A 24367-nucleotide genomic window follows, 5' to 3' on the forward strand; every position below is an offset into this window, starting at 1 on the left:
TTCCCTCTCATTTGCATGGAGAAGAAAAGACTCAAGGGGAATCTTATCCGTGTGTCCATTCCTTCCCGTAGCTTCCCTTCAGGTGCTGCCAGGCCGCTGTCAGGTCTCCCCGGAGCCTTCTCCTCTCTGGGCTGCACAGCCCCTGCCCTCTCAGCCTGTCCACGTAGGGAGGTGTTCCATCCCCTGAATCATTTCTGTGGCCCTCCTCTGGATGTGCTCCAGCAGCTCCATGTCTCTCTCGTGCAGAGGGCTCCCCATCTGGACACAGCACTCCATGTGAGGTCTCACAGCACAGAGCACAGGGGCAGGACTTCCTCCCTTGCCCTGCTGGCCACACTGCTTGGTCCAGGATATGGTTGGCTTCCTGGTCTGCAAGGGTACATTGCTGGCTCATGTCCTGCTGCTGCCTCCCACCAGTATGCCCAAGTCCTTTTCGTCAGGGCTGTGCTCCGTCCTTTCATCCCTCAGCCCGTATTAGTAGCGGGGCTTTCCTCGACCCAGGAGCAAGTCCTTGCGCTTGGCTTTGTTGGGGTTCTCCTGGGCCTCAGGACACAAGCCCGGTCTTCTCTCACAACCGCAGAAATGCTTCTGGTTTGCCTCCCAGTCCCCTCCTTCCCAACCACTCTGACTTAATGCTGCTCTTTGCAGCAAACGGGGGTGCCTCACATCCTTCTTTGCGTGAACATTGCTACATCCACTGCCAGAAATATTCAGGATGTCACCAGAATGCTGAAGGCTCAGCACAGTATGCCAGTGGCTCTGTTCACACAGGGATGCCGAGACTTGCAATCCTGATAAGGGTTGTGCAGAAGAGTATGTCAAACCCAGTTACGCTGTGTTGCAGGGTCTGTTGCCAAGCACAAATACTTCTGAGGAAATAGCGCTGTGCTCTGCAGATAGAGCATGATACACGTATCAGCATCCCATCCAAAGAAGATGAAACCGTTCCTTTGGCCAGGAAGCATGGAGAGATGGAACGTATGGAGGAGGCTGGCGAGAACGTTCTATTCACCCGAGGCAGGGTGAGTACAGATCAGTCAGACAGGTCTCTGGCCTTTGACCAGAGAGGACAGACCTTCCCCAGCAGTTCTCAGCATCACCCTCACGTGGGTGTCCTGGGAAAGAGACCAAGCAGCACTGTCTTGCGGCTCTGAGGAGGGGAGGGAATGTTTTGATGCCCCAGGGCAGCTGGAACTCATCTGCTGGGCAAGGAAGATGGCCACCTGGAGAGCAGGAGGAGCTGCACAGGTGCAGCAGGGCACAATTTTGGATGCCGGCAGAAGAAAAGCTGGTATGCGTTGGCCGGGAATCGAACCCGGGTCAACTGCTTGGAAGGCAGCTATGCTCACCACTATACCACCAACGCAGCTGCCTGCAACCTTCCTCAAGCTCCTGCAGCTCCCCGTCTCCACATCCTCCTCCTTCCGGCCCTCTGCACGGGCACTTCCTCAGTCTGCTGTGACTTCTCTCTCACTCTGCCTCTCCAACAGATGTCATACACATTTCACCCTGCTGGCAAGATACATCACCAATGGAGCACACCGCGACTATGGCATGGAGCAAACAAGGAAGTGCTTTCCCTTCTCTGTGAACAAGGAGGGCAATCTGTTCACAGGAGGCCTCTATCACCTCCACTCCTCTACGGACCTTTCTCACAGAATCACAGAGCCACAGAATCAGGGGCGTTGGGAGGCCTCTCTGGAGATCTCCACGTCTTAAGCTACTTCCCTAGAGCAGGTTGCACAGGAAAGCATCCAGATGGGCTTTAAAAAATCTCCAGAGAAGCAGACTGCACAGCCGCTCCTGGCAGCGTGTTCCAGTGCTCTGTCATTTCCAAAGTAATGAAGGCCTTTCTCATGTTCAAATGCAAATTCCTGTCTTTCACTGCCCCCAGCCATTTTTGTAGACCTCTGCTGGACTCTCCCTGGTAGTTCCCTGTCTCTCTTGAACTGGGATGCCCAGAAACTGGATGCCAGATGTGGCCTCGCCAGAGCAGAGTAGATGGGAAGGATAACCTCCCTCGACCTGCTAATCACACCCCTTTAGTGCACCCTCCAGATTCCTCTCCACACAACTCTTCAGCCTGCTCAAGTCTTCCTAAAAGCCAGCACAGTATTCTGGTGTGTCAGCCACCCCTCCCCGCTTTGTATCTTCAGCAAACTTGATGAGGTTGCAATCTATCCCTTCCTCCAGACCGCTGATGAATATCTCAATCAGGAACCAGATCAAGAACCACTCGGTGGGTAACATGGCTAGCTACCAGCCTCCAACTAGCCTCTGTGTCCCCGATCCCAGCCCTCCGAGCTCTCCCGTGTGCCAATTCTCAATCCACCCCTCTCCACCTCTCTCTGCTTCTCTCTTGCCTACACCTTGAAAATGGCATCAGGATTTCTCACCTGACAAGGCATTCTGGAGGGGGTGGCATGGACATGTACTCACAGTGAGCGAGGAGGGGTTCCAGGCTCCCCCGTCAGGGCCCTGTGCAGCTAGCTGCAAGGACTCTGGGCCTGCATGGGGCTGCATCCCATGGCTGCAGTGTGGTCACTGCATGTAGAGGAAAGAGAACTGCATCCCACACAGTTGGCAGGATTCAAATCTGCATGGAGAATCCCAACACATTTCTAGTCCAACACCTTTGCCACCCGGCCACAACTACCTGCTCCGGCCATCTCTACCTGGATCATTCCATGCCCTAGGCAACGGCAAACAGCTCCAAAAGATTCTCGACGAGAAGCACCACTCTGCTCTCTATCCTGTACACCTCCCGTGACCCACCCTGTGGGAAGACTCTCACCACAGGAAATGTCCTTTCCCAGTTCAAGGGGAACAGGGCAGTGCTGAGGACGTGCACAGACTCAGCACACAACAACACGACGGCTGCAGAAACCATGTGGCTGACACTCTGTAACATTCTGCAGATGTTGCACAGCCCTCTGCATCCCAGATAAGGGCCTGCCAAAATGAGCCTCAATTGTCACTAGGTCCAAGGCCTCACACCAAACACCAGAGCTTCTTCAGGCTGGATGAGAGAAGGCAAGGGGTCTGGAGGACTTCCGCTGTGTACTCTACAGAAGGTAGTGGCTGCTACTGGCCATCCTGTTTTGGTGAATTCACCGCAGGGCTTTATCAGAAATGCCTTTTCTAACTCACTTCTCCCCATCGTCCGTATGATGACACCTCCAAGACAACCCATTCTATCTCTCATTCTGAGCTCTGTTGCTCCGTCTGGGTGTGAAAACACACACCTGCTTCTAGGCTTGATCCCCACAAGCCCAAGGGTCAGAGCGAGTCCAAGGCGATGCCAGCTGCTCCACGTATTACTTGCACGCGTGTGCCCAGAAAGCTCTTCCTGACGGTCTTACTGGAAGGAGGAGGGGACAGCTGTGCCAGCACATCTTTCCCTTCCAGTCCTGGATGTAGGGAGGAGGAAGGATTCATTCCCAATTCTGCTGTCTCCTTCCCCGTCCATCTGCAGCGCTTACTCCACAACCCTAGGAGCTGCTCAGCACCACGGCTGCCATCTATTCTTGCAGGTGTGGGAAGGTCATCAGAGAGAGCCCCACGTTAGTTGCGGTGTCCAACACATCAGCCCCTTCTCAGGTGGAAGTGTTCCTATTTGGTGGGCACATGCCTCTTGCCTCACAAAAGCAGCCAATAGGTAAACCAGTCAGCGGGGAAAATGGAAGGAGTCGAGTGCAGTTTGGGCCAGGACTTACATGAAAACTCCATGTAGTGGGCGAGACCTACAAAGGGTGACGTTTCCCACCCAGAAGCCTCATTTAGACGTGCCTACAACACAGTGGGTTGGAGTAGAGCATCTCCAAAGGCCCTTTCCAATCCAACATGAGTAACTCAAGCTCTGCACCAGCCACGAAAAGGCAAGGCTTTGGATGGCAGCAGGGCCGGAAGGCATAAAATGCTCTGTTTCGTGAATGGCACACAGAACCTTTGAAATGACCTTGATGAGGAAAGCAGTTCTGTGGCAGAAATGAGTCCAGAAGCTCTGCACGCCACCGCTAGGTGAGGTGTGCGTGACTACACTTCAGGGTTTTCCCCAACTCTTCCGCATCACAATGACTGATAGGTGCTCTGGGAGGCTGATCCCATGTGCCTTTGTACTTTGAAATGCATGGAATGGCATGTTGCATCCCTGGCCCACAACAAAGAGCCTTCAGGGTTTGGCCCCCTGCCCTCTTCCCTTCTCAAAAGCAGGCCATTCAGGCCTCTGGACAGTGGGATCAGTGTGCTGAGCAAAACAGGTCAACCTGAGAGTGGGTCAATTTCAGGGAAGGACACCGGTATCCCATTGATCTCACTTCTGTACCAAGATTTGACGGCCACCCTGAGGGTCACCCTCAGGGAAGGAGGCAGGCAACCCTTCAATCACACTCTCCACTTCTGCCTGACTCTTAACTCTACTGCTCCTTGCATACACTCTGTATACATAAAATTGAGCGTGATGAATGTAGAAAATATCCTCATGGCTCTACCTCCTGCCTGCCGGAGGAGACTGAGTCTTCCCATGTGGCTTTTGGACACCGGGGAGCAGATGAATTATGATGATGTCAGACAGTGTGATTCTGAAGAACAACATTTCAGATGAAAGACAAATGATCTCGGTTACCTGGGAGGTCTCTGCAAGCAGCCACCACCAGATGCTTCAGTGTTTCATGAGCCAGGAATGTTTCTGCCCCTGTGGGGCCTCTGCAACACAGCATAAAAGCCCGTGCTGCTGCAGGCTCTGCATCGTGCTCTCTTCCCTCACTTTCCTTGAGGAACGAGGTAAGCACAACCTCACTCCAGCTCTCTGGGTGGGACCAGGTGCTGTCACGCTGTCGAGTCCCCTTGGTACTTGGTCTGTGTAGTCCGCTGGGTAATTGGGTAGAGGGCTGGGAAGAGATGGGATCTCAGTGACACGGTGAGATCGATGGTTCTTGGCTTCAAGGATGTATGTCCACAAGAATTAGGACCGGCAGCAGGTGGTCTCTAACAGAACAGGCAGGTGTACCCCACTCCATCTTCACTGCTGTGATTTTCTTTTTTGAGCTAAGTCTTTCCAGAGACTCTCCTGGGCCTTCTTCAAGAAGTGGTAAGCGTTCTTCTGCAGGGCAATTCAGATGACGTGATGAGGATGATGGGAACTGTAAAGACACGGTGTATTCTTCCAACAAGATTGGTCTGACATCTTTTCTGGCCTGCCTCTATGTCCTGGTCTCGTGTCAGCAATCTTCACCCATGCTACGGCACCCGGAACATAGGAGGCAGTCCTGGTGCATTAAACATCCAGTAAGCCCCAGCTTTCCTGACAGTCTTTCCAATTCAGCCTGCAGGAGAGCTGTCACAGCTGCTGACTGTGGTAGCAACACCATCTGCGGGTGCTTTGAGGACACAGAGCCAGAAAGAGAGCTGGAGGGCAGCAAAGGGCGTTGGTGAAAGAGCTGAGAAAGGCAAAGAAAGACAGACTGACTTTAGGGTCCGTGTTCCCTCCCTGCTCTGTGTTTCAGCTTTGCCTCCCTCAGCGAGAGATGTCGTGCTGCAGACCCTGTGTCCCATCCCCCTGCGGTGCCTCTGGCCCAACCCCACTGGCAAGCAGCTGCAGTGAGCCATGTGTCGCCCGCTGCGCTGACTCCACTGTGGTTATCGAGGCCTCCCCTGTGGTGGTGACCCTGCCGGGCCCCATCCTCACCTCCTTCCCTCAGAGCACAGCCGTGGGATCCTCTCTGTCAGCTGCTGTTGGCAGCTCCCTCAGCACCGCGGGCGTTCCCATCTCTTCTGGGGGCTCCCTTGGTCTGGGGGGCTCAGGGCTGTGTCTGCCTCGCCCACGCTGCAGTTTTAACTGCTGAAGACAGTGGATCTTCCCATTTGGACAACACATCCTGGATACGGATGGATCGTTCTCTCAACCTCCCTGAAAACCGAAGCATGATTCTTCCCCTCTGTACTGAGCCACTTTGTTTTTTCCTTCTCATTAAAGACTTTATGCAGCATAGCTTGGGACTTGTTGTAATTTCTTTTCCTCCTGGCGCCATCGGGCACCTGCTCTGATGGGACAAGCAGTGCCCACCATCCTCAGCTTCCCTCTTATCACGGGAAACAGAGGAGGGAGAACCTGCCCTCTCCCACGGCAGCGAGTCCACCCCCAAACAAGAGAAAGATAACATGTCCTGCTGTGGTGTCTCCCAGTCTCAGCCACTCTCTGCTTCTGTGATGTATTGTAACAGGAGAGGCAGGAAGAGCAGGGAGTGGTTTGTGTGGGGGACTGAAGGCTCAGGGGGCATCCCGTCCATGCGTTTAATACCTGCAGAGGGAGGGTGGACGGGAGGAAGAAGCACGAGAGAGGCAGCTTCTTCTCAGTGGTGCCCCTGTGGGAGGACAAAAAGCAGTGATCATCAGTGGGAATCCACAGAACACCACACACAGTATTCCTCGTGTTCTGTGAAGATGGTCAAGGATGGGAATGTGCTTTCCAGGGATGTTGAGGAGTCTGTCTCATTGGAATAAGCAGCATCCCAGCAGACATGGCTCTGAACAGCCTCCTCTTCTCGACCATGCCGTGAGCAGGCCTTGGACTGCGGGCTCTGCACCTCAGCTGCTGTGGGATACAGTGACCTACGGCTGCTTTCCCCCACAAGGGAGCAGCCATCGAGCGGAAGGCAACGAGGAGGGGTCAGGGCCTGTGCTCACTAAGCTAGTCAGGTGTGGAGGGACCATGTCAAGGGAAGGCCACTGCGTGGCTAAAAGCACAGAGAAGGGAGGACGGCAAGGAGGAGGTCTGGAATGCATAAAGAAGTTCAGTTTCAGACTTAGGTGAACGCCAGCTGTGGGCAATGGTTTGGGAGCCCAAAAGTACAGGTCCCACTGAGATTTGAACTCAGATCGCTGGATTCAGAGTCCAGAGTGCTCACCTTTACACCATGGGACCAGTTGTACACCTGCTCTATGCCCTCTCAGCAACAGAGTGTACAGACAGACAGGAGCCTTCAGCAGAGCTCTGAGCTGGCAGGAAGACACAGCACACCTTTGCATGGGTCCCACGGCATGCAATGGCTGCCTCTGACGGCACTCAACAGAACTCTCTCCTGAGATTCACTCTTAACCCTGGAAGACAATCACCAAAGCCTTCCAATCTCATGCCTCACGAGATTCTGTCCTCTGCCTTGGCTACTGACATGCCTGCACGCACATCCCTGACCTCATGCCACTGCTACGTAATATACCGGCAGACAGCACAAAGAAAGAAAGAAAGGTCTCACGCCAAAGGAGCATAAGCCTGTATCCAGGTGATCACAGTTCTCTGATGTCTGGTATGATCAGGATTCACTTCTGAAGCTTTTTGGGTAAGCTCACCTCTCCGTGCCTCATGGGTGGGAGCTCTCGTTTGTGCTGTGGGAGGCCTGTTACTGCTCCCCTGAATGCTCCTACCAGTGCTGCTCTCCATCCAGCTCAGACCTGTGCTGCCTGCGCATGCCCATGCTCGTGTGGGAGTTTGTGTGCACCCGCTGTGGTGTCAGCCCAGCTAGCACAAGCCTCTTTCCCCATGAACAACCGGCCTTCCCAGGCACAGCTGAGGGCTGTGCTGCAAGTGCTGCTCCACAGCATTCTGGGAGTGCTGCCGGGCAAGGAAGGGACAAACGCAAGCGGGACGCAGCAGATGGAAGGGGGCAGCCCCAGCCACAATCAAGGAATGATTGCTGCTGCCCTCCTGCTCTCAGGGAGCAGCTAGGGCAGGCAGAGGCAGGGAGCCAGGGAAAACCCTGACCCGATCCTGCAGCGATGCCTGCCCTACCCAGCTCTGTTGGGGGTGGGGGCTCCCAGGGCAGCCCCAGTTTACCTGCCATGGGTGGGGACCAGCCTCAGCTGCTGGCAGCAGGCCCAGGAAGGTGTGGGGCAGGCTGAGCTGGTAGAGCCTGTTGGGAGGGCAAGACAAGAGCTTGCTCTGCTGAGACCTGCGTGTTTTGGCACCCGCTTGCAGCTTCCCTGGGCCATCCACGCACCCTGGCTCCATATATGAGCCAGGCACATGAGACAAATGAAAACCAAGACACGCTTAGTAGGATGTGCCGGGATTATGGCCTGAACATGCCTGCCTTATTCAAGGTCTCTAGCCTGGGGGTGAGCTTTTGTGCATCTCCTTTTGCTGCTCTGCTACCTTCAGTGGCACAAGTGCAGGGGACAAACCACGTGCCAGCGCGGGTCTACCACGCATTCTCTTTCTCCTCCCTCTCTCCACACGCTCCGTCCAGGTACCCCTTTTCCTTTTCACACTTCACCCAATACAGCCAGGTACTACGTTCTCCACAGGAACTTCACTGCTCAGGCTGGTTGACATGGGACTGAAAGAAGGCACTGAGGAGCCCCCTCCTCCTTTCCAGCACACTGGTAAGTACCTTGGGCAGTATAAAGTAGCCACCAGATGCCACCAACTCCACCCCATGTCATTTTGCACTTCCTCTTCTTCCTCAGAGGAGGAGAACACAGCAGATACACAATCCTCATTATCGCTGACTCGAGGCAGACATACGATAGACCATCTCTCTGTGCGCAAGGGCTGGGAACAGGTCAGCCAGCAAAGCCCCATGGCCTCGGGGAAGATCCACGAGGACCCACTGCTGTTAGATGTCCTCCTCTAAGCGTTAACAGTGAGGACCATCTGTTCACAAGTTGGTGCTTTCTGCAGCCCACAGTGAAACTTCGCTAAGAAAAGGCTCAAGGGTTGAGACAAGAACGAGGAGATCCATCACTGATGACTGTTATGAGGAGAAGAGACTCAGATTAATGAAATCTGTTGCCTATTATGAAAAGCAGAGTAACGCATCCAGAAATGAAAGGAAACAAAACACACCATCCCTCTTCTCCCACCCATCCTCTTCTTCATCATTCCACAATGCGCTGCAGAGGAATGGGGAATGTGGAGGTTAGGTCTGCCTATAATGCAGTCCTCAGTCGGTGATTGTTCAAGAACTGCTCCAGGATGTGTCCATACAACAGGGTGCGCTCGTTTTGGAAATGAGTGCAGCAGAATGTGTGCCCCATGGGTGGCAGCACCTGTCAGGTCAAATGCTCACCTCTCCAAAATGCTTCTCTCTCCAAGGGCTGCAGTTCTGGCCCAGCGTCTGCTTCTGTGAGGGCTCTGCACGGCCTGCAGCCTCCTTCACTCCAGATCCATCTGCTCCACCGTCACCTCCTGCCTGGGCTGCAGTGTGCTCAACAAAGACTTAACGGGCTGCTTGAGGGCCAGAAGAATTTCACAAAAAAAGCACAGGGCAAGTATCCAAAGAAGTTTAGGAATCTGCACGCTTGCATTATCAAGCTGCAGTTTCAACAGGGCCACACACTGAGCAGTGTGCCCTCACTTTGGGTGAACCATGCTTGTAACTTTTTCTTGCACTGGCAATCGACCTCCTGAGATGCCTTGCACTCAGGCTCCTTCCATGAAGCCGCAGTTCTCAGAGGCAGTACCAGTTGTCACCCACCTCTGCAGCATGGGCGGCACACAGGCCTCTTCCCCACTGGCGCTGGAGCTCAGTCATTCCACAGCACTCAATACATCTCTAGCCATTTCCCCTTCACTCTCCAGACTCTTCAGGACAGGCACAGCTTCCCACCACCCATTCATAACGCAAACCCCACGCTCGCTGGCCTGCTGGGCCCAAAGCAGGACGGAAGGAAGCATTCTGGCTCCCCATGACCAGGCTGTGCAACAACCATGCAGGCCAAGTTTTGTCTTTTAATTTCCCCTGGGCTCTGGAGTGAACGGAAGGGATTCGGGGATAGATTACACGTGTACCTTGAGTCCCACGGCAAGGTGCTGACATGCGCAGAGCCCTTACTCGCTGAGAGTTCCTTTGGTTGCTCCCGTGAAGGACTGTCATGAACCTCCAAGATGCATCACTAGAGTTCTACCTCTGGGCTGTAAACACTTCCTCTGTCTGGTCTGATGTACCTGGAGTAACTGCAGTGTGCTGGCAGCTGTTCAGGATGCAAGCAGGGCAAGATGGCATCCTCCTGCCAGCTCTGTCCTCTTTTTTAGGCACTGGAAGGCTGCTCTTTCATCCCCACAGATAGAACGTTTTGCCTTGCAGCTAAGAAAACCCTTGTCCCTCAGACTGCCTGTCATCATGTCACACTATCCTCACAGGGCCGGGGCACCAGACCTCAGGTCATCCCAGGGAACGCACACTGAACACACTCCACATGATCATCGCCTTTCCTTGCTTCTCCAGCTTGGCTTTCTTCCCCATTTCTCACACTGGCCCACATTTTCTTCTCCGCAGTCATCCAGTAGTGTTGCCAGGAAGAGGGGACACACACACAGGCTTGGACCAGGGAGTGCCAAGCAGTTGTTCCCAGGTGATCCAGCTGAGAAATCTCCCGTAGGTGAGCTTTCATCATACACTGTGTTGGAGTGGATCATATCCAGAAGTCCTTTCCAAGTCAAGACAAGTGACGTAGGATCTGCACTAGTCACACAAAGGCAGTGCTTTCGAAGGAAGCAGCCCCAGACATTCCACTTGCTTCGGGAATGGTTCAGAACCCTTCAGTAATGTCTCTGATGAGGAAAGTGGCACTTGGGAGGAATGACTCTTAGAGGTCTGCTATTCCTGGCGTGCCTGAGGCCAGGACACCATTTCCACCGCTTTCCACAGCCGCGTGACTCATGTGTGCGTGCGGTTCAGGGTTTTTCCCAACTCCTCCCCATCGTGATGACGGGCAGGTGCTCAGGGAGGCTGATGCTATGCCACTTTGAACTTTGAAATGCATGGAGTGGACCTCAAAAGGAGGCCATGCAGGACTGTGGTCAGTGAGATTAATGTGTTGCTGAGCAAAGCAGGCTAATTTGAGTACGGGTCAATTTCAGGGAAGGACGCCGGCATTACTTTGATCTCACTCCCACAGCCAGATTTGGTGATTTCCAACAGCTCTTCCACTGCCCAAACTGATATCTGTTCCTGGTTGGAATAAGTAGGACAACATGGTCAAGTCATCAAGGAAGATGGCGGTGGACATCCCTCTCAAGAGCCCCGTAGAAGAGAAGAACATGACTCTCACCTCTCCTCGTTCTCACACTGAATATGACCTCATGGCCCACCGTCGTTAGGAAGAGATAAAAGAGCTCTGACTGTATAAACAGTCCTCTGCCTGCAAGAGGCAAGAAACCTTTGGGACACCACGGAACATGGCTACAGACGTCCTAGCCACAACCCACTTGAGAGAGAACTTACCCTTCTTTTCTTTTGTTACCTTCACACCCTCTTTGCGCAAGCCGGTCTGACGCCTCGCCACTCTCAGAGTAAAACGCTTCTTTCTGACATCAAACCTACATCTCCCCTCTTTTCGTTTAAAGTTGTTCCCCCTTCTCTTTTCACTATCAGACTCAGCGTCATCAGCATACTTTCTCAGGGTACACTCAATTCTATGGTCTACACTGCTGATCAAGTTGTCGGAGAGCATGAACATTAGCATGATGAGTGTCGGAAATGTACTGGTAGTCCTCAGTGCTGCTTACAGGGGGATTTCCTCCAGCTCCAAACAATTTTTCCATGCCATTGAGCTTGAAAACATCCATAGGCACGTGGGTCTTATCTCTCATTTGGAACTGTACAATCTTGATGGTCTGCCTGAACATATCGCACCACCTCCTGCATGTCTCTGATTGCCCACAAGGAGAAATGTCTCCTAGCGTCCCGCTCTCAGTTCTGCTCTCCCTTATGATGAATCTGCCTTCATTGCCATTACTTTGGTGCATAGCAAACTAACAGACAACGCAGTTTCTGTAAGCACATGTTGAGTTTAAGCAGTGTCTTTGTGGTCTTCGCTGCCTCTGCCGCATCCCTGTTGACCTGGGCCTCTTTTCCCATCTGCAATCATGCCATCCTGATGTTTTGATGGCACTTACACCAGCATCGACAGCACATCTCTGATGACGTGTACGGAGAAATGTCCCAGAAATTTAGCCTGAGAGCATGCACTTGAGAGCTAAGCACTGGTGTCCTTCATGGCTGACGTTCACTGTGACTGGTGGCCATGCTCACCAGGAACGCAGTAATGCTGCCAATGACATCTCTATGAGGGAAATCCAATTGAAATCCCTGAAAACCTAAATGGAGAATTCCAAATCAATTAATTGGCCTTAGGACACAGCAATACAGACAAACTGTTTTGATGGTAGGCAGTATGAATCTGCAGCAAAACACTCGAGATGAAAGAAGCAAGATATTAACTACTAGCAAGGTCTTTGCAACCACCAACCGCTAGCTGTTTTGATGCTTCATGACCATGGAATGTTTCTGTCCTCACGTGCGTCATGAACACAGCATAAAAGCTCCTGCTGCAGCAGGCTCAGCATCGTCTTTGCGTCCTTCATTCTCCTCCAGAAACGAGGTAAGCCTCCCTTCGCTCAGACTCTCCCAGGAGGCCTGATTGCTGTCATGCTGGCATTCTCGGTTGGGTTCTGATATACATTTTCTGGACTGGCATTAGCTTTTCTTGTTTCCATTTTCTCCAAAGTTGTTTTTGCAGGGAACTTCATTAAAAAAAAAAAAAACTGCTATGCTTTCAGGATGTGGGCTGCCTCAGTATGGCATAGCAATCCAGGTGTTTGTGCACTGCAAGCTCTTTTCCTGTGGAAGAGTGGTGGATGTGTAGAGGTGGGAAGAAGTGGGATCTTTCAAGGAAAGTCAGATTAATGGGGGTCAGCTGCAAGGAGGTATGCCCTCCAGAGTTACTGCCTGCAGCAGATGGCGCTGACCAAAGAGCCAAGTGCATCCTGTGCTATCTTCATTGCCTTGATTTTCATTGTTTGAGACGGGGAATAATCCGTCCTTCTTCTCTTGTGTATCCTTTCCAAAAACTGGGTGAGACATCATGTGCGGAATAACTTGGACAACGCAATGAGGATGGTAGGAGGAATGAAGGACAGCGTGCATTTTTAAGTGGAGATTGCTGTGACACCTCTTCATCACAGCCTTCTTGTAGTGTTATAATCTCAGCAACATTTTCTATGCTACTGCACCAGGAAACGCAGGAGGTCGTCCTGGTGCAACAAGCATCCAGTACATCAAAGATTTGCTGCCAGTCTTTCCAATTGAGCCCAGAGGTGAGATGGCACAGCTGTTATCTACGTTAGCAAAATCAGCTGCACTCTCTTCCTGAGCATGGAACTGAAAACAGAGCCAGAGTGGAGTAAGGGATGTGGGTGAGAGAGCAGGAGAAAGAATGACCTTGGATTCTGTATTTCCCTCCCTGCTCTGTGTTTCAGCTTTGCCTCCCTCAGCGAGAAATGTCGTGCTGCAGACCCTGTGTCCCATCCCGCTGCGGTGCCTCTGGCCCAACCCCACTGGCAAGCAGCTGCAGTGAGCCATGTGTCGCCCGCTGCGCTGACTCCACTGTGGCCATCCAGGCCTCCCCTGTGGTGGTGACCCTGCCGGGCCCCATCCTCACCTCCTTCCCTCAGAGCACAGCCGTGGGATCCTCTCTGTCAGCTGCTGTTGGCAGCTCCCTCAGCACTGCGGGCGTTCCCATCTCTTCTGGGGGCTCCCTTGGTCTGGGGGGCTCAGGGTTGTGTCTGCCTCGCCAGCCCTGCAGTTTTAACTGCTGAAGCCGATGGATCATCCCATTTGGACAACACATCCTGGATACGGATGGATCGTGCTCTCAACCTCCCTGTAGACTGAAAGCATGATTCTTCTCCTCTGTACAGAGCCACTTTAGCTTTTCCTTCTCATTAAAGACTTTGTGCAGCATAGCTTGGGACTGGTGATTTGTTTCCCTCTTCCCTCTCATTTGCATGGAGAAGAAAAGACTCAAGGGGAATCTTATCCGTGTGTCCATTCCTTCCCGTAGCTTCCCTTCAGGTGCTGCCAGGCCGCTGTCAGGTCTCCCCGGAGCCTTCTCCTCTCTGGGCTGCACAGCCCCTGCCCTCTCAGCCTGTCCACGTAGGGAGGTGTTCCATCCCCTGAATCATTTCTGTGGCCCTCCTCTGGATGTGCTCCAGCAGCTCCATGTCTCTCTCGTGCAGAGGGCTCCCCATCTGGACACAGCACTCCATGTGAGGTCTCACAGCACAGAGCACAGGGGCAGGACTTCCTCCCTTGCCCTGCTGGCCACACTGCTTGGACCAGGATATGGTTGGCTTCCTGGTCTGCAAGGGTACATTGCTGGCTCATGTCCTGCTGCTGCCTCCCACCAGTATGCCCAAGTCCTTTTCGTCAGGGCTGTGCTCCGTCCTTTCATCCCTCAGCCTGTATTAGTAGCGGGGCTTTCCTCGACCCAGGAGCAAGTCCTTGCGCTTGGCTTTGTTGGGGTTCTCCTGGGCCTCAGGACACAAGCCCGGTCTTCTCTCACAACCGCAGAAATGCTTCTGGTTTGCCTCCCAGTCCCCTCCTTCCCAACCACTCTGACTTAATGCTGCTCTTTGCAGCAAACGGGGGTGCCTCACATCCTTCTTTGCATGAACATTGCTACATCCACTGCCAGAAATATTCAGGATGTCACCAGAATGCTGAAGGCTCAGCACAGTATGCCAGTGGCTCTGTTCACACAGGGATGCCGAGACTTGCAATCCTGATAAGGGTTGTGCAGAAGAGTATGTCAAACCCAGTTACGCTGTGTTGCAGGGTCTGTTGCCAAGCACAAATACTTCTGAGGAAATAGCGCTGTGCTCTGCAGATAGAGCATGATACACTTATCAGCATCCCTTCCAAAGAAGATGAAACCGTTCCTTTGGCCAGGAAGCATGGAGAGATGGAACGTATGGAGGAGGCTGGCGAGAACATTCTATTCACCCGAGGCAGGGTGAGTACAGATCAGTCAGACAGGTCTCTGGCCTTTGACCAGAGAGGACAGACCTTCCCCAGCAGTTCTCAGCATCACCCTCACGTGAGTGTCCTGGGAAAGAGACCAAGCAGCACTGTCTTGCGGCTCTGAGGAGGGGAGGGAATGTTTTGATGCCCCAGGGCAGCTGGAACTCATCTGCTGGGCAAGGAAGATGGCCACCTGGAGAGCAGGAGGAGCTGCACAGGTGCAGCAGGGCATAATTTTGGATGCCGGCAGAAGAAAAGCTGGTATGCGTTGGCCAGGAATCGAACCCAGGTCAACTGCTTGGAAGGCAGCTATGCTCACCACTATACCACCAACGCAGCTGCCTGCAACCTTCCTCAAGCTCCTGCAGCTCCCCGTCTCCACATCCTCCTCCTTCCGGCCCTCTGCACGGGCACTTCCTCAGTCTGCTGTGACTTCTCTCTCACTCTGCCTCTCCAACAGATGTCATACACATTTCACCCTGCTGGCAAGATACATCACCAATGGAGCACACCGCGACTATGGCATGGAGCAAACCAGGAAGTGCTTTCCCTTCTCTGTGAACAAGGAGGGCAATCTGTTCACAGGAGGCCTCTATCACCTCCACTCCTCTACGGACCTTTCTCACAGAATCACAGAGCCACAGAATCAGGGGCGTTGGGAGGCATCTCTGGAGATCTCCACGTCTAACAACTCAGCTAAAGGTACTTCCCTAGAGTAGGTTGCACAGGAAAGCATCCAGATGGGCTTTAAAAAATCTCCAGAGAAGCAGACTGCACAGCCTCTCCTGGCAGCGTGTTCCAGTGCTCAGTCATTTCCAAAGTAATGAAGGCCTTTCTCATGTTCAAATGCAAATTCCTGTCTTTCGCTGCCCCCAGCCATTTTTGTAGACCTCTGCTGGACTCTCCCTGGTAGTTCCCTGTCTCTCTTGAACTGGGATGCCCAGAAACTGGATGCCAGATGTGGCCTCACCAGAGCAGAGTAGATGGGAAGGATAACCTCCCTCGACCTGCTAATCACACCCCTTTAGTGCACCCTCCAGATTCCTCTCCACACAACTCTTTAGCCTGCTCAAGTCTTCCTAAAAGCCAGCACAGCATTCTGGTGTGTCAGCCACCCCTCCCCGCTTTGTATCTTCAGCAAACTTGATGAGGTTGCAATCTATCCCTTCCTCCAGACCGCTGATGAATATCTCAATCAGGAACCAGATCAAGAACCACTCGGTGGGTAACATGGCTAGCTACCAGCCTCCAACTAGCCTCTGTGTCCCCGATCCCAGCCCTCCGAGCTCTCCCGTGTGCCAATTCTCAGTCCACCCCTCTCCACCTCTCTCTGCTTCTCTCTTGCCTACACCTTGAAAATGGCATCAGGATTTCTCACCTGACAAGGCATTCTGGAGGGGGTGGCATGGACATGTACTCACAGTGAGCGAGGAGGGGTTCCAGGCTCCCCCGTCAGGGCCCTGTGCAGCTAGCTGCAAGGACTCTGGGCCTGCATGGGGCTGCATCCCATGGCTGCAGTGTGGTCACTGCATGTAGAGGAAAGAGAACTGCATCCCACACAGTTGGCAGGATTCAAATCTGCATGGAGAATCCCAACACATTTCTAGTCCAACACCTTTGCCACCCGGCCACAACTACCTGCTCCGGCCATCTCTACCTGGATCATTCCATGCCCTAGGCAACGGCAAACAGCTCCAAAAGATTCTCGACGAGAAGCACCACTCTGCTCTCTATCCTGTACACCTCCCGTGACCCACCCTGTGGGAAGACTCTCACCACAGGAAATGTCCTTTCCCAGTTCAAGGGGAACAGGGCAGTGCTGAGGACGTGCACAGACTCAGCACACAACAACACCACGGCTGCAGAAACCATGTGGCTGACACTCTGTAACATTCTGCAGATGTTGCACAGCCCTCTGCATCCCAGATAAGGGCCTGCCAAAATGAGCCTCAATTGTCACTAGGTCCAAGGCCTCACACCAAACACCAGAGCTTCTTCAGGCTGGATGAGAGAAGGCAAGGGGTCTGGAGGACTTCCGCTGTGTACTCTACAGAAGGTAGTGGCTGCTACTGGCCATCCTGTTTTGGTGAATTCACCGCAGGGCTTTATCAGAAATGCCTTTTCTAACTCACTTCTCCCCATCGTCCGTATGATGACACCTCCAAGACAACCCATTCTATCTCTCATTCTGAGCTCTGTTGCTCCGTCTGGGTGTGAAAACACACACCTGCTTCTAGGCTTGATCCCCACAAGCCCAAGGGTCGGAGCGAGTCCAAGGCGATGCCAGCTGCTCCACGTATTACTTGCATGCGTGTGCCCAGAAAGCTCTTCCTGACGGTCTTACTGGAAGGAGGAGGGGACAGCTGTGCCAGCACATCTTTCCCTTCCAGTCCTGGATGTAGGGAGGAGGAAGGATTCATTCCCAATTCTGCTGTCTCCTTCCCCGTCCATCTGCAGCGCTTACTCCACAACCCTAGGAGCTGCTCAGCACCACGGCTGCCATCTATTCTTGCAGGTGTGGGAAGGTCATCAGAGAGAGCCCCACGTTAGTTGCGGTGTCCAACACATCAGCCCCTTCTCAGGTGGAAGTGTTCCTATTTGGTGGGCACATCGACCAGTTAGTGGAGAATGTTCAGAAAGCTGCTTGTCTCCAAATGATGTATGATAGAAAGTTGCAGCCACATAATGAATCACCCATGATGTTACCTGTTAATCCGGAGAGACTGACACCTCTAATCAGGGGACTTCCTGAATCGTTAAAACCTATAGGTATACAACTCCAAGGAAAGATACAAGCCATGTCTCAGGGAGAGAGAACCTGGGCAGCGTTGGAGGGATCTGTAACCCCTAACCACCAGTCAGGACCCAAAGTGTGGACTTGGGGAGAGGTTGCCCAAGAATTAATTAACTACGGAAGAAAATATGGGCCGGTGGTTTCTACCTCCAGTAAATTTGAGCCAAGAGGAGTAAGGCTTGCAGTAGCCAACCTTACCTCCAGGCCACCTAGCCCAAAACTTAATGAAACCAAAAAGATTTCATCCCCGGTAAAAACAGGTAGACGAAGCATTGATCATAAACGCAGTGGACTTTGGGCTCTGGGCTGGAAAAAGGGTATTCCACGACATTTGATGGATGGATTAACAACAGATAGGCTTGAGATGCTTGTGACTGAATGGCCTACTAAACTTGAGGAAAGCAAAGTCCTAGGTCCTAGTGCCCCCCCCGCAACACCAGAGGAGCTACTGCAATCATCGGGAAACTAATTCCTTCACCCCTTTCAAGTGAGGGGGGGGGGGTGAAGGGTGGATGTTTATTAGGAAGCTCACAACTAAAGGAAACGATCTGTTAATTACTTGCATTGTCGAACCTAAATTAGTTCCCATAACGTTTCTGGTGGACACAGGAGCACAGATTTCAGCTATCAAAAGGGAGGATGCTGACCGTGCTGGTGTAACCTTATCTCGCAGAAAAATATTCGTGGCAGATGCTATGGGCAGTGTACATTCACAGAACATGGCAACAGTAAGGCTAAGGTTACCTGGGGAAGAGCGCTCTCAGGATGTCCCCATGGTTGTGGGAACTCTCCCGCTTAATTTGTTAGGACTTGATATGTTGAAGGGCAAAAGTTGGACAGATGATAAAGGGAGAGAGTGGATGTTTGGTGTCCCTTCCCTAAATATCCGTTTATTACAGACAGCACCACCACTCCCACCCTCCAATTTGACCTGTGTTAAACCTTACCCTTTACCTCTAGGAGCACGTAGTGGTATTAGCCCAGTGCTGGCAGAATTAAAAGAACAGGGAATTGTGATACCCACCCATTCCCCTTTTAATTCCCCTGTGTGGCCTGTTAGGAAACCAAATGGCAAATGGAGATTGACTATTGATTATTGTAGACTGAATGCTAACACTGGACCACTAACTGCAGCAGTGCCTAACATTTCTGAATTAATAGCAGCTATCCAAGAGCAAGCTCACCCTTTTATGGCCACCATTGATGTTAAAGATATGTTCTTTATGGTTCCCCTACATCCCGATGATCAACTCCGTTTTGCTTTTACATGGGAGGGCCAGCAGTATACCTTTACCCGCCTTCCTCAGGGGTTCAAGCACTCCCCAACTTTGGCTCATCATGCCCTGGCAAAAGAACTTGAACAGATCCCCTTGGAGGAGGGGGTTAGGCTTTATCAATACATTGATGATATCCTCATAGGAGGTGATCATTTGACACCAGTAAAAATAATGCATGACAAAATAATCAAACGACTAGAGGAGCTGGGATTGACGATTCCCCCAGACAAAATCCAGTCCCCAGCTGCTGAGGTAAAATTCTTGGGCATCTGGTGGAAGGGTGGTATGGCCTGCATTCCACAGGATACCCTCTCAGCTTTAGACCAACTCAAAATGCCAGAGAATAAGAAGGAATTACAGCATGCTCTTGGACTTTTAGTGTTCTGGAGAAAACACATCCCTGATTTTTCTATTATTGCCCGTCCATTGTATGACTTGTTGCGAAAGGGAGTATCATGGGGATGGACCCCTGTTCATGAAGAAGCCTTGCAGCTTCTAATCTTTGAAGCTATCACCCACCAGTCCTTAGGTCCTATCCATCCCTCTGACCCTGTACAGATAGAATGGGGATTTGCTCACTCAGGATTGTCTATACATCTTTGGCAAAAGGGCCCAGAAGGTCCCATTAGACCTATTGGATTCTATTCCCGCAGCTTTAAAGACGCAGAGAAACGATACTCTCAATTGGAGAAGGGGCTATTTGTTGTTAGTCTAGCCCTGCGAGAAGCTGAGCAAACTATATGACAGCAGCCCATAATACTGAGAGGCCCATTTAAGGTTATCAAGTCTGTGATGTCTGGCACCTCTCCCCCTGACGGGGTGGCACAGCGAGCTTCTGTCCGAAAGTGGTATGCTCAAATTGAACATTATTGTAATATCTTTAAAGTCACAGAGGGTGCCCCGAAAACACTTGCCATCCAGGATGATATTCTGTCTACCACTGATACTGACCTTCCCTCTGTTGTCCAGGTTGCTCCCCCATATTCAGACCAGTTACAAAATGTCTGGTTCACAGATGCCTCCTCCAAGCGTGAAGGAAAAGTATGGAAGTATCGGGCAGTGGCCCTACAGATAGGGACTGACCTCACTATTATCACTGAGGGGGAGGGGAGCGCTCAGGTTGGGGAGCTAGTAGCAGTATGGAGTGTGTTCCAACACGAATCAGAGTCCACTACACGTGTGCATATTTATACTGACTCGTATGCCGTCTTCAAAGGCTGCACAGAGTGGCTTCCCTTTTGGGAGAAAAATAACTGGGAAGTTAACCGTATCCCAGTGTGGCAAAAGGAAAAATGGCAGGACATTATCTCTATTGCTAAAAAGGGACAATTTTCTGTTGCATGGGTTGCAGCACACCAGGAGGATGGGACCCCTGTTAGTCATTGGAACAACAGAGCAGATGAACTTGCTAGGATTGCTCCACTGAGACAAGGAGAACCGGACAGTGACAACTGGGAGAGACTTGTGGAGTGGTTGCATGTAAAAAGAGGGCATACAGGTGCTCTTGATCTCTACCGTGAGACCCAAGCCCGTGGCTGGCCTGTTACCAGGGAACAGTGCCGCACTTGCATTTCTGCTTGCGACCTATGCCGCACCCATCTGGGCCAACACCCCTTACAGGATGCTCCTCTCCATTTAAGGGAGGGAAAGCACCTATGGGAAACATGGCAGATTGATTACATTGGCCCCTTCCGTAAATCTGAAGGTAAACAGTATGTGCTAGTAGGTGTAGAAATAATCTCTGGCCTACTTCAGGCTGAATCTTGCCCTCGAGCAACAGGGGAAAACACTGTAAAGGCACTAAAGAAATGGTTTAGCATTCTTCCAAAACCCACTTCCATCCAATCAGATAACGGCTCTCATTTCACCTCAGGGGTAGTTCAAGAATGGGCCAGGGAGGAAGGCATTCATTGGATCTTTCACACCCCCTACTACCCGCAGGCTAATGGCATTGTGGAACGATCCAATGGCCTCCTTAAGAAATTTCTGAAAACGGAAAAAACCAATTGGTCCACCCGCACCTCTGATGCGGTCAGAAGGGTAAATGATCGCTGGGGAATTAATGGCTGTCCTCGATTCAACGCTTTCTACCCCAAGGCCCCGCCACTTCTCCCAATTACTCTTAATCCAGATAAGTTAGAAGAACCATCTTATTCCCCTGGCCAACCTGTGTTGGTCGACTTGCCTCATGTAGGGCCAGTACCCCTGACTCTAATGGAATCTCTTAACAAATATACTTGGAGGGCCAAGGACGCCCGGGAAAAGGAATATAAGATTAACGCTCGCTGGATTATTCCCTCATTTTAACCATATTAACAAAGCCCAAGAGGGCAAGTCGATGTTTTGTTTTGTTTTACAGAAGACCTTCGTGGGACTCTAGTTGAACACAGTAGCAGCAGATCTTAATTATTGGTGTTTTGGTGATTATCTATGCAACACTCGGGTAAAACGTTATTTTTGTTAATCTGGGCTGTGACCTCTGTAACAGTCAGTCATCCCCTTACAGATGCTGGGGGTGGGGAAAATGGTATAAAAAACTCTTTTTTTCAACTGGCTGAGCAAGGAGCCAATGTCTATAACTTAACTAATTGTTGGGTCTGTGGAGGACCCATGGGACTTGAAACTTGGCCCTGGGTGTCCACCCCTATTGCCCCTAAATGGCTTGCAAGCAACTACAGTGAAGCTAACCCCAGTACCCACTGAGAAGATAAGAATATGTCTCCATGGCCAGTACAATATCCTGCTATGGGAATGTATTGTCTGAATCGTACACAACCTGGTGGTATCTATGTTGGGACTAGCAATTGTACTTGGGTTTATCGTAAAGGGACTCATGGAATAGTACCACAGATAAGGGATGATCAGTGGGGATGGTACAATCAGTCGGGAATGAGACACAGGTTTTCTCATTTTTGGTCCTCCACCAACAACACTCTGTTTACTGAAGCTGGAGGGAAGAAATGTATATGGAGGCCTGATGCGGGAGCTTGGAAATGTAAGTGGTGTAAGGATGAAAGTATAACTGGTAACGGCTGGAACTGCAATGTGTTAGGACATCCTTTTGGACCTCTCAACACCACATACTTTCAAGCTAAGGAACATGTAAACGAATTAACCAACAAATGGAATGGACCTTTCGAAAATGGCTCAGTAGCGTTAAAGGGACATTACTGGATTTGTGGTCATTATGCGTATAAACGACTACCTGCAAATTGAACTGGGGTATGTTATGTTGGAGTAATCCGCCCGATGTTCTTTTTGCTCCCAGGAAAGGATGGCAGTGAATTAGGTGTCAGAGTATATGATGATCTGAACCGACACAGGAGGTCTATTGACACTTCCCTAACACGTGGTAGTGGCCAAACTTGGGGCAAAGATGACTGGCCCCCTCAACGTATAATCAAACACTACGGGCCAGCTACCTGGAACCCCAATGAATGGATTAGTGGTGCTCAAGAGCCCATCTATAACCTAAACCGTATTATCCGATTACAAGCCATCCTTGAAATCATTACTAATGAAACAGCCTATGCCCTTGATCTCCTTGCAGATCAAGCCTCACAGATGCGGGCGGCAATACTCCAGCATCGCATTGTTCTGGACTACCTGTTAGCTGAAGAAGGGGGTGTCTGTGGCAAATTAAATGATTCTACTTGCTGTCTAAAAATTGATGATAATGGTAAAGTAGTTAAACAAATTGCTCAAGGTATACGGAAAATAGCCCATGTTCCCGTCCAAACATGGAAAAGCCCAGACCTCGATCTCTTTTCCTGGCTCCCAGGTGGCCCATGGGTAAAACGCATCTTGTTTTATTTATTGTGTGCTGTTGTAACTCTCATGTTTGTCCCTTGCATGATACCATGTTTCATTCAACTGATACAGCGTGTTGTTTCTTCTATGTACTTTGTAACCTCCTCTACTGAGGGGGATGTCAAGCACATTAGGGGAACGTTTGTAACCAAGACTAAGAAATCTTTTGTAACGATTGTATAAAACATTTCTACTCCAACAGTGGGTTGGAGTAGAGCATCTCCAAAGGCCCTTTCCAATCCAACATGAGTAACTCAAGCTCTGCACCAGCCACGAAAAGGCAAGGCTTTGGATGGCAGCAGGGCCGGAATGCATAAAATGCTCTGTTTCGTGAATGGCACACGGAACCTTTGAAATGACCTTGATGAGGAAAGCAGTTCTGTGGCAGAAATGAGTCCAGAAGCTCTGCACGCCACCGCTAGGTGAGGTGTGTGTGACTACACTTCAGGGTTTTCCCCAACTCTTCCGCATCACAATGACTGATAGGTGCTCTGGGAGGCTGATCCCATGTGCCTTTGTACTTTGAAATGCATGGAATGGCATGTTGCATCCCTGGCCCACAACAAAGAGCCTTCAGGGTTTGGCCCCCTGCCCTCCTCCCTTCTCAAAAGCAGGCCATTCAGGCCTCTGGACACTGGGATCAGTGTGCTGAGCAAAACAGGTCAACCTGAGAGTGGGTCAATTTCAGGGAAGGACACCGGTATCCCATTGATCTCACTTCTGTACCAAGATTTGACGGCCACCCTGAGGGTCACCCTCAGGGAAGGAGGCAGGCAACCCTTCAATCACACTCTCCACTTCTGCCTGACTCTTAACTCTACTACTCCTTGCATACACTCTGTATACGTAAAATTGAGCGTGATGAATGTAGAAAATATCCTCATGGCTCTACCTCCTGCCTGCCGGAGGAGACTGAGTCTTCCCACGTGGCTTTTGGACACCGGGGGGCAGATGAATTATGATGATGTCAGACAGTGTGATTCTGAAGAACAACATTTCAGATGAAAGACGAATGATCTCGGTTACCTGGGAGGTCTCTGCAAGCAGCCACCACCAGATGCTTCAGTGTTTCATGAGCCAGGAATGTTTCTGCCCCTGTGGGGCCTCTGCAACACAGCATAAAAGCCCGTGCTGCTGCAGGCTCTGCATCGTGCTCTCTTCCCTCACTTTCCTTGAGGAACGAGGTAAGCACAACCTCACTCCAGCTCTCTGGGTGGGACCAGGTGGTGTCACGCTGTCGAGTCCCCTTGGTACTTGGTCTGTGTAGTCCGCTGGGTAATTGGGTAGAGGGCTGGGAAGAGATGGGATCTCAGTGACACAGTGAGATCGATGGTTCTTGACTTCAAGGATGTATGTCCACAAGAATTAGGACCGGCAGCAGGTGGTCTCTAACAGAACAGGCAGGTGTACCCCACTCCATCTTCACTGCTGTGATTTTCTTTTTTGAGGTAAGTCTTTCCAGAGACTCTCCTGGGCCTTCTTCAAGAAGTGGAATTGCCTTCTGCAGGGCAATTCAGATGACGTGATGAGGATGATGGGAACTGTAAAGACACGGTGTATTCTTCCAACAAGATTGGTCTGACATCTTTTCTGGCCTGCCTCTATGTCCTGGTCTCGTGTCAGCAATCTTCACCCATGCTACGGCACCAGGAACATAGGAGGCAGTCCTGGTGCATTAAACATCC

The 24367-nt window shown here is 51.4% G+C and overlaps 1 protein-coding gene and 3 non-coding genes across 4 annotated transcripts; 1 reads left to right on the plus strand and 3 right to left on the minus strand.

Annotated features, from left to right (window-relative positions):
• Positions 1-1294: 1294 nt before the first annotated feature.
• TRNAG-UCC lies at positions 1295-1366 on the minus strand. Its single transcript has one exon. It is a non-coding gene; the product is annotated as a tRNA-Gly (tRNA).
• A 5484-nt stretch (positions 1367-6850) lies between these two features.
• On the minus strand, positions 6851-6922 carry TRNAQ-CUG. The gene has a single exon. It is a non-coding gene; the product is annotated as a tRNA-Gln (tRNA).
• An 8143-nt stretch (positions 6923-15065) lies between these two features.
• Positions 15066-15137, minus strand: TRNAG-UCC. Its single transcript has one exon. It is a non-coding gene; the product is annotated as a tRNA-Gly (tRNA).
• Positions 15138-18322: 3185 nt separating this feature from the next.
• ENS-3 (pol-like protein ENS-3) lies at positions 18323-22872 on the plus strand. The gene is given in 1 exon segment (NM_204632.2): positions 18323-22872. A coding segment is annotated over 1 exon segment (2811 nt). The 5' UTR covers positions 18323-18368; the 3' UTR covers positions 21180-22872.
• Positions 22873-24367: the final 1495 nt, after the last annotated feature.

The sequence above is a fragment of the Gallus gallus genome, chromosome 10, assembly GCF_016699485.2.
Source record: "Gallus gallus isolate bGalGal1 chromosome 10, bGalGal1.mat.broiler.GRCg7b, whole genome shotgun sequence".
Lineage (NCBI taxonomy): Eukaryota > Metazoa > Chordata > Aves > Galliformes > Phasianidae > Gallus > Gallus gallus.